General features: G+C 41.1%; 1 protein-coding gene across 1 annotated transcript; it reads left to right on the top strand.

Annotated features, from left to right (window-relative positions):
* Window positions 1–539: 539 nt before the first annotated feature.
* Window positions 540–5,782, top strand: LOC118556486 (angiopoietin-related protein 5-like). The gene is made up of 8 exons (XM_036143102.1): window positions 540–806; window positions 2,070–2,241; window positions 2,327–2,430; window positions 2,520–2,613; window positions 4,312–4,415; window positions 4,488–4,608; window positions 4,781–4,966; window positions 5,071–5,782. The coding sequence occupies exons 1-8, from the start codon at window positions 750–752 to the stop codon at window positions 5,388–5,390; spliced, it is 1,158 nt and encodes a 385-aa protein (XP_035998995.1). The 5' UTR covers window positions 540–749; the 3' UTR covers window positions 5,391–5,782.
* Window positions 5,783–10,757: the final 4,975 nt, after the last annotated feature.

Genomic DNA, 10,757 nt, shown 5'->3' on the forward strand with positions numbered 1-10,757 from the left:
CTACAGCGCCATGGTCCCCCCCCCCACATTCCTCCTTTGGACCATGGCTGCAGACAGAGGCCTAGAACAGCAAAGAGTCCTTTACTGCTGGCACTCACGGCAGCATTTTCCAAGGAAGCAACACACTCCAGCTGGCCTCTGCGTGGCACTTTGCTGCTGTTCTTTTGCTTTTCTGCTGTCTTTGCTGTTTAAAGGCCCAGTTAACTGGAGTAATTGGTCTGACCGTCTTGAAGACTTATGACTCAGTGTTCAGGATCGGAGGAAATATGAGCACAAGGAACAAAGACACGCTGCCCTATCTGCACCCTACAGCTCCCACGCAGGGACAAGGGGGTTCAATAAAACAAGTTGCACATTTTTCCTTACCCACATCTGTTTCTCATGTGGATGTCAGGAAGTAACCCTTAAAACAACAATGCCTGGTTACACACCACTGAGTAATAATAACGCCGACACGAAACTGGAATCGGCACCTCCAGCTCCTTCTGGGAAACACGACCCGACTTTTATCGACTACATTCTCAAACAGGGACGACGTAATGAGAGTTTTACAAGAAAGTGGGAGTAACAGCTGTAAGTCACTCCCACTGTCACGTGTGAGAGAAAGTGGAAAAAAAGGAGTTGTGGAGCATAAACTGTAGATGTGGATAGATTTGTGGTAGAATTATCGGTATAAATGAAGAAGCATCTGCTGGTAGAACGAGCTCCGCCCCCTTGCTTCAAGAGGAAATCATCCCAGTTGGACTGAGATGATGCAGTCAACAACTGTCCTCCTGCTGCTCTTGCCTCAGCTGGTTTTCTCCACAGTACGTATCATATGCATGTTGAAAATTGTTATTCGTTTTCTAATTTTGGGTGTTATTAAATGTTTGTTGGGATTTATAGAGGGCATGGTGATGCGGACCAGACCCTGAGAGCTGCTTCATTCTGTATGTATGCGTCAGTGTTTGGAGAAATGAGTTACATCCTAGAAAGCAAATAGAAAGTAAGAAAGACTATTTTAAATTTTTGTTCAATAAATACAGTGTTTTTATCAAGTAAAAACTTAGTCCCAAATAGAAAGCACAATATTTTAATCTAAGATGTATGAATTGTGAAGCTCCAAGGGAATCTTCACTTCAGACAATCTTAGACAGGATATGATAACTTAATGGAATTGTGATAACACATAATGTTTATCCCAACTAATATTTGTCTCAGCTGGCGCCAGGTTATTTTGGCTCTTTGCCAGTTCGTGTCCTTTTATCATACCAGCCTATACTTCCGTTCTGCAAACCAGTCATTTTGTACTCAGGTACTTAACCACTGTGCATTAATGTATGGCTATTTAAATAATCCAACAAAATCCTTTGTTGGATTATTTAAATAAACTGAAAGCTCTCTTGTATCCTTTCAATTATTTGCTTATTATCTGAGGTTTATTATCTGAGTATAACATTACGAAGCACAGTTTGTAAAACAAACAGCAACATTTAGTGGCAAAACTAAAAAAAAAACGGGGTGAAAATGTTCCAAAGTTACTTTATTTTAGGGCTGGACAATAATTCAGTAACAATATATATCGATCGATAGACCAGTTATTCAAATCGAAAACAGGAGTCAATATGAAGTTAAATAGAAGAACAGTTTTCCTACCTTTTGCATTCTAGTCTTTATGTAGGTTAATACTACAGTTATTACATCCTTCCAACCAATCGCAGCCAATCACAATTGCAAACCCAGGAGAGCTCCGTCACCAAGTTTCTAAGAGTTCAGAGAGCATGTGTTTTGGTAAAAATTAGGGTGAGTAAAGGGTTGTTTGAATTCAGTGACCTGTATTTAAAAAAAAAATAGGTCATTAAGCAACATCATAAAATGGCTAGAACTGCACTTAAAATATATATATTTTTAATTTTTTGATAATTATCAATATCAATCAATCTGATTTCTATTTTATCGATATGCTTTTTTTTTCTATGTCATCCAGTCCTACTTTATGTAACCAGTTATTTCATTGTATAGCAGGAAGACATGACCAAAGCATGCTGTCTGATCAAACTTTATGTGTTCTTCTGTTTCTTTCTCATGAGACTGAAGGTATCATTGGACGTTTAAACCAATCAGAGACTGGCAGTGAGGAACTGTCTGACGCACCGGTCAAAGACCAAAAGGCTTTTAGGCAGGCCAAAGATCACGATGCTTGCTCCATCCCATGTGACATTGCCGTCAAGCTCCTCCGGGATGAGAAACACTCGATCTGTGGTGAAGTGATTTTTTCTGTTCTCGTAATTTTGCTAGCTCTATTATCGACACGTGTTGCTAGGCGTGTCTGTTTCTGTGTCTGCAGGCCAGTTGCAACAGTCTCTGCTGGCGTTTGGACGCAGCACCCGGAAACTGATCAGGGACGTGATGGAGGAGCAGCAGAGAGCTCTGGACGCCCTGAGCAGTCAGGTAAAACCTGGTTTGGATTTTCTGGCTTATTGCAGTCTGTGAAGGGATCGAACGGGCCCGTTGTGAGTTCTGCTGTGTCTCGTCTCCAGGTCACAGAACTGATGAGCAAAGTGCAGACGCTGAGCTCCGAGGTCCAGAGAAGCAACAGCGAGATGTACTCGATAAAACCTGTGCAATCCCACGGTAACCCACGGGTTCCAGCATTAATCATACAGTGCTACAAAGTTAACATTTTGAACTTTTGCCCAAAGTGTCACATTACAACCACAAACTTCATTGCTTTTTTTGGGGATTTTATGCGATACATAAATGGGATTTATGTGCATTTGTATTCAACCCCTTATACACCTCTCTACAACAGTCCAGAGCAGCCACATACGTTTTGAGTTTTGTTGCAGAAAATCAAAGAACAAACATGAAGATCAAGGAGCACAGCAGAAGGTGATCTGATCAGATAAGAACTTTCTGACCAAAACTAGCCCTGAACATTACCCTGAACACACTGTCTCCACAGTAATGCCTGGTGGTGGAAGCATCCTGCTATGGAGATGCTTTTCCTCAGCATGGGCAGCTAAATATTGGGTTACCTGGGAAAGTTTGTGAGAGGCTGCAAATAATTCAAGACTGCAGCAGTGGAGGTTCGCCTTTAAGGACAGACGATCTAAACAGCTAGATTATAACAAAGCATATTAATTTTTCATTCTCATGGTCAAATCAGTAAACGTCAAGCTCTAAAATCAACTGCGATTTATGCCTTCACACACTTTCTGACCAATTGGACGGAGACTTTGGCCAAAACGTTAGTCTCCAGACGTACAAAGCTGGTTGAGAGATCCAACAAAAGACCTGCTGTTGTAATCACAGCGAAAGGTGGTTCTACTAAGTACAGGCTCAGTTGTCCCGAATATAAAGGCAAACCACATTTTTGAGATTTTAGTTTTAGAAAATAGCAAAAAAAAAAAACATATTGTCTTTGTATCATGACACAATTGTGCACTATTTAGTTATTTTCCATTGTATAAAGTCTGAATGAGTACATTTCAGTTTGTGATCATTTTGTGACAAAATGTGAAAAGGTTCAAGAAGGATGAATATCATGAAAGGCACCATATGTAATGAAGCTATTTTGAAACGTATGTAAAAGTTTTACACAAACCTAATAAGGCAGAGGCGAATCTTAGTCAATGGAACAAATAATTAATATTTCTAATGTGAAGCCAAAACTTATCCGTTCCCCTGGTGGTTTCAGGGAATCTTATCTCATGTCGACATTTTAGAGAGGCCCAACCAGAGTCCTGAGTTAAACTGATTAGGGTGATGGCAGGAAGGCTTTCCAATCGCTAAACACTTGGAGCTCCTCATCAACAATAAATCGTCAAAATCCTTGTGGTGACGTGCAAAAAGCTGTTCAGCAGTTATAAGAAAGGTTTGATTGCTGTAATGCACACAATGGTTTTTCCTGTGATTAACAAGGATGGTATAAATCCTTTTTAACATGCCATTTTAAATAACATATGAATAGAAATTTTAAATGGCTTCAATGTCTTTTGAGATATTCCTGCCTTATTTCCCGTCAGTAACAAACTTTTGGTTGAATAAAAGCAATTTCGAAACAGAATCTGCTAGGGGTATGAATTATTCTGTGCTTAACTAAATTTATGAAAAAAAATGGTGCTTTTGCTCGTGAGAAATACTGACAAATCAGGTAACAAAAGAATCCAAACCCTCAATGATTTAATAACTGCGTGACTCACTAAGCCTAGGCAGATGTGTAAACAGGTGTTGTTAGTATTCAAAGTGATTATTTTCCCAAAGGTAACCCAACATCTTCGTTAGTGACAACGGATCAAAACCTTTTCTTGAATCGGTCTTATCAATTAGGACGAGATTGCAGCGACATCAAGGACAGCCTGACGTCCGTTGTCCCGAAGATCCCCAGTGGGATCTACATAATCCATCCAGAGGAAACGGATTCTTCTTTCGAGGTACAAAATGAACTTAGTCATTTCCGGTCTGCTAATATCATCATTCAGACCCTGAAAAATTATGTTCTGCAGGTCTTCTGTGAGATGGACTACATGGAAGGCGGGTGGACCGTGATGCAGAGGAGGACTGATGGATTGAATGACTTCAAACGATCCTGGGCTGGTTACGTCGATGGCTTTGGAAACCTTGCAGGTCGTGGATGCGTTAATTATTTTGAAGAGGTTTACCTCAAAACCTTTTTTATTTATCAAGTTATAAAACAGCTAGAAAGGGAAAAGATCAATTCAAATTATTTCTCCAGTTGGATTATTTGTAATTTATCTCGGGGAGTCTGATCGACGTTTCTCTTTGTTTGCGTCTGTAGGGGAACACTGGTTGGGTCTAAAGAAGGTTTTTCACATCGTCAACCAGAAAGATGCTCGCTTCCAACTTCACGTAGCTCTAGTGTCCAACAACGACGTCACGTCCTATGCATCCTATGATGACTTCCGCCTTGATAACGAAACCCAGTTCTTCAGAATCCACCTGGGCAGATATGCAGGCAGCGCCGGTATAGAAGTCAATCAACTGCAATTCTTTCCCAACTGTGTACTGTTTCTTATAAGTCATCGATTACGCGGCGTTATGTGCGTGCGTGTGTGTGTTTCTGTGCAGGTGATGCTTTTCGTGGCTACGATCAGGAGCAGAACCAGGACACGGCTCCGTTTAGCGCCTCGGACGTGGACAACGACGGGTGCAACCCTTCATGCAGCTTGGCCAACAGGACGGTGGAGAGCTGCAGCATCCTGCACAACCACACAGGGTGGTGGTTCAACCAATGCGGGCTGGCGAACCTCAACGGTTCCCCCGAAGACGAGGACCTGAACAAAGGGAAGAGGACACACATCCTTTGGGACACCTGGCGGCAGAGTGGCGTGCCGTACGCCATCAAATCTGTTACAATGAAGATCAGGAGGCTTGCAACCAATAACTGAGACCCACTGATAGAGAAGCATTAATGTGCCCCTGACAATGTTGCTCAAATATTTGGTACCATACAACATATTACAGCTTGTAATTGAACTCAGAAAGGACTTTCCAAAACCTGTTCCAGAACTTCATAGGTACTTTCTGGAACTTTTAATTGAGCTTTTCAGGTTAGTTTAATGAAATTACCCGGTAAGATGCAGAAAGTAACCTCCTGAAAGGTTTGTGGACAGTTACGTTTTAAGTTCAGGAAAAGTACAGCCTGTGTTATTTAGTGCTACAAAATATCTATTAGATTACATTTTAACACAAAGATTTTTCAAACTATTACTAGAGGCAATTTTGGTTTGTCTCAATAGGATAAATTCACGTGTGAAACTCCACCACAAATGTAAAAAATAACTGATCACTGTTAACTGATGCACAAAAAATGTAGGATTTAAAAAAAAAAATGATGGTTCTGTTTAATTCTCATGTAACTTTTACCTTACCTTTATTTTGTATATTTGATTCTGAATGTTTGTAAAAAAAAAAAAAAAATGCAATAGCCAACATAAATTTTCTGTCACTATGTCTCTCTTCATTAGGAGGAAATTAAAAAGCCAAGCAAAGCAAAAAATTGTTTTTTGTTAAGATTTCTGTGCTCAGTAAAGCTGGTTCGTGCCTGATTCTGTGTTTATGTGCCCTCAAAAATAAGGATTTCAGGTTTGAGTACAAGACCGATGATAAATGAGCTGTAGACCATTTATATCCATTAATCTATGGGCATTAAACATCTCAGGCTCAATGAGAAGGAGCAATCTGAGCCCATGTGGCCTTAACTCTAGCATGCTTAGCTGCAGATTCACGTTCTCCAGCTTCATGTCTCTTTGCTGGTTCTCTTTATGGACACTTAAATATCGAGATCGCATCTGCCGACTCTGTGACGTCATCAAAGTATAAGAAAAAACCTTTTCCGTTTTCTTTCATCGAAACAGGGTTCATATTAGGGCACCAAAAATATATCAAAACAAATACTCTCGCCATAATGACTCAAAAAAAAAAAGGTTCTGTTTTGAAACACCATACGGAGCAAAAACTTCTTCCTTTGAGCTTAGCTACAACAGATTGTTAAATAGGTGTTGGAAATTAGGTGCAGAGGTACGTAGCCAAGGGAATAGACAAGGATTGGATGTCAGCAGGAGCAGCAAAGGTCAGTGTCCAGTTGTTAGAGAGGCGGTAGAAAAATCGCATCAAGGCGAAAAGGGAATAGTCTGCGGGAACTTGGTCAAAAGACAAGGAGGGAACTGAGAGCAGAGAAGGACCATGTGACATCTATTAATACAAGGCAGTTGATTATCTGGCAGAGAGACTGATCACACGGCAAAATTGAAATGTTCTCGACCGATTCTCAAAACCTGATAAAAAAAACAAATATGTAGATATAACAGATCTGCTCATGCAGTGTGTTGTGTCCAGTCAAACGGCAACACACCACACACAAACCGACATCATTCAGATGTTGGGACAGGAAATCTCGCAAAACCTCTCGAGATTAAATGTGAGTTCAGAGTAAATAAACATGACCAACGAGGAAGAACAACTGCAAAAAAATTTTAGGACTAATTTTAGCTGAGAAAAAGCATAAAAAAAAGAAAGAAATGGAGGTAGTTAAAGAAGCTGAAACAGTGCAAACAGGGGCTCCACATTTTCTATATCTATCTGATATAGAGGTGAGGTGTGTTTTTTTTTTCCTTCTCTGGGTTTCCCTCACCTTTCTGATTGGCCACACGTCACATGCAACACGCAGCGTGCTCGTTTGTCCTCAGGAACGCCACACGTGCTAGGATATCAGGCGAAGACAATCCAAACATGTTAAATATCCACGATTTGAGGGTTGGAGTGGTCCTGACGTCCTTCTGAGCAGACAAGACCGCTTAACACACCACACATGGCAGGAATATCTCTTAAGATCATCTTAAGTGCCATCCGGATAATCAGTGTATGTGGGAAGGGGAAGTTCGGGGGCAAAAATCGGGCAAATGATCCCGCAGGGTTAACCTGGCATGAGATGTGTTTAAGCAGCAAACAGGGGAGGCAGGAAGACAATCAGGCTTGACACAGGAGGACATACTGAGGATGATTAGAGCTTGGAGAAGGCATGGGGACACGGTGGGCAAAATCACAAACATGGCACGAGTTCTTACAGTGAACACAGATGTATTAAAATATGTCTCCATGTTTGAAGTCCCTTTTGGCTGCTAGTTCAGCTCAGGATTACCAATAAATAATAAATAATAGCATAAACTGCAGATATTGGTCTTGAATCCCAGTGAATCTTTGACCTTCTCCTTTAAGTGATCCCAGAATCAGATCCAGCCATCTTGAGGTCACTTTCGGTTACAGGGCTAAGGCTTTTTGCTGACTTCAGTGCTCTTATTACAAGATAAATCAGCACTGTCATCATTTGCAACTAAGCCCGACTGCCTGAAATGGTGGTTTCAAAAGCCAGAGCTTAAATTTCCACATAAAGTGTTGCATTTCTGCACAATCAAATATTTGCTTTTATTTCTTAAACTATAGTTGTAGTTTTAGAGAGAACTAGAGCTACAGCTAAAACAGGCCTTTGATTCAAAGAGAACAAATCCATTCCAGCAGGTGCGCCGTTGACCTCACCTTTGACGCCTGAACGTCAATGAGCATTGCTTCATATGTTAACACACAAGCTTTGTCACACAGTCTGTATCAGGCAGGCTGTTATAGTCACTGCAAAACTGAAGGAATAGTTATTAGATTAAAAGGTGAAGTGAATTTATTTAAGAATTAGTTCACAACGAACGGTCCTATTAAAATCTCTGCTATGTAACAGATGTGACAATGGAGGGCTAAAGGGCCATAAAAAAGTTAGCTGAGAACTCACAGAGCTCGCTGCTATTACGGGCTTTAACACCTTCCATCCCGAAGGCCCAGCAGTGGGGTTCCCAATTTTAATACGAACATTTACTTCCAGCCGGGAGAAAGTATTTACTCTTTGTACATCATCAATTTTTGATAATTTTTTTTGTCGCTCTTGAAGGTTCTGGATCATCAAAACAGCTATGCCATCAAACTAAGATGATCTGAGTAAATCCAAAAAGGGAATAAAGCACAGTGACAGGATGAATGATCATTTTAATGATTTAGATTTTAATATCCAAACCAAACTGGCCCTGTCTGAAAAAAAAAAACACACAGCCCAGATTAACAACCCGATCTGTACATCAGGAAAGACCCTGACTGACAATATGAGGTAGGATAAAAGATCTCAATAGCCAAACATCAAGCTCTGAGCTAAAGAAATCTAAGATGATAATGGCAGATTTTTCGGATGTAAAGATCATCTCTTCGATTTTTTACCCTAGCTTACCCACGCCTTTCAATTCAATTTCTGTTTTATTCACTGGATGTCCACAGCAAAGATAGACTGCCTGTGACCTGCTATCTATGAAGGAACCATGAATTATGTTCCTTACCAGAGAATCCCAGTGGACAATGTCAGTTGTTGTGGTCTAAAGTGAAAAGCAGCACCTGCGTCACTGCCTGCAGCGGGAGAAAGATCGGAAGCACACCAGCAAATCCTCTGAATGGCTTTAAAAAATAAACACAATGGAGGAATTCGAGTCATTGTCCTGATTTAAATCTGAATTACGTGGAGTGGCCTGACCTATGCAGGCTATCATGCCTTGAAATGCTTCCAATCGTGGGCTGAATTCAAACTATGTTGCAAGAAGAAGAGTGGGCCAAAAAAAAAGTTTGGATGCCCGTTATTTGCCAGGCCCAGTGCAGCACAATCAGTAATTAGGTTTAGGGGATGAATATTTTTTTTTTAAAGGGGACCTATTAGTGTCTTTTTTAAACATGTAGGAGTGGTCAATGGGCTATACGTGAAACAGGTTTACCCAATTTTGCGCTCAAAAACCTTCAGAGATTGATGAGGATTTATCCTTCCCAGTTCGGGCCTACTTTGAGCTACTTTCAGAATGAGCTGTTGTTAGGGGGCTCTGTCACTTTTATGCAGAAAGGCTGTAGCTGGCATGTGAGCTCTCCCCCCCACCCCAAACCCACTGCTTACACTCCCACCTTGCCCAATGGAATGACGAAAATAGTGAAATGGGCTGCAAACAGATGCACAATGGTACAACAGTACATCTTTGACCCTGAATCAGACCAGAAGCTGCGAGTGGAGCCTCCGGTACAACACAAAAGGTTGTACCGGTCTTTTGTGTACTTACTCACGCTTTCTCGATGGTGAGTAGTAGTGTATTCCCTAAGACAACCTTAGGTCCTGTTTACATGATAACGAATGGACATTACAACGTTCTAATTACAATCTCCGTTACACCGGCTGCGGTGCAACCTGAAAACGCTGTAACTCCTCCCTCGCCGTGCCACTTAGTAGGGTAAGGTAAGTTTACTTATATAGCACTTTTCAGTAACAAGACACTCAAAGTGCTGTGGTCTTTGCAAACTCAGCATGTGAGCTCTCAGCAGTATAAGTTCATTGAGGAGTGAGATGGTTAAGTTCCCACCGAGGGTGTTTTTTGGCTGTGCATGTTGCAGCGGGTGGCGGAGGAAGGGGTGGACCAGCTTTACTCTGCTGATGCTAACAGCGGTAGGCGCTACAGAAGTCTTTCCTCCTCTCTCTCATAAACATGAACGCGGTTCGCTTTCTGCGACTCTCAGCCATGTTCAAAGTATACAGTGAGAGCAGCGGAGCTACAATGAACTCTGACCAACCCATGCCCTTCGGACCGAACGGTAAAGATTGGTTAGAGTTTTTACAGGCCTGAAGCGCCCACAGAAAATAGTTTTTTTAACCTCCTTTTTTGTGAATACATAAGGTATTTGTAAGACAAAAGATTTGGCGTTGTTGGTAAATGAACACTACAAACGTAACCAAACCGTTCCGTTTTCCCTACTAAACGTCACATAAACAGGGCTAACTTAGAGTGAGTTGCAAAGCTACGATGAAAACACTTTTCTGCATGATAACCTCCTCTCATATCTTCTCAGCTGCCTATAGAAGCATCTGTCTGTGAGTGTTATATTTTCATTAAGTGTTGGTTTGTGTTAGATACTTCTAGGCTTGCTGGGGTCGCTCAGTGAGGCCAGTGTCCGCCGATTGTGATGTAATAATCGGGAGTTTTTGTTTTCCATACTCCCAACAACACATTTACTTATTAGCAAAAATAGCTAGCTGTTTTGTTTTAGTGCTTGGACTGTTTTCAGAAGCAGCAAGAGACCCAGATGGAAGCACAAACTATCACGATAGGCTGGTATTGAAAACCTTTTTTCCTTAAATATATAAAATTATCATTTTAAAAATTGCATGTTGTATTAACTGAGAGTATAGTTTT

The sequence above is a fragment of the Fundulus heteroclitus genome, chromosome 11 (genome assembly GCF_011125445.2).
Source record: "Fundulus heteroclitus isolate FHET01 chromosome 11, MU-UCD_Fhet_4.1, whole genome shotgun sequence".
Classification (NCBI taxonomy): Eukaryota; Metazoa; Chordata; class Actinopteri; order Cyprinodontiformes; family Fundulidae; genus Fundulus; species Fundulus heteroclitus.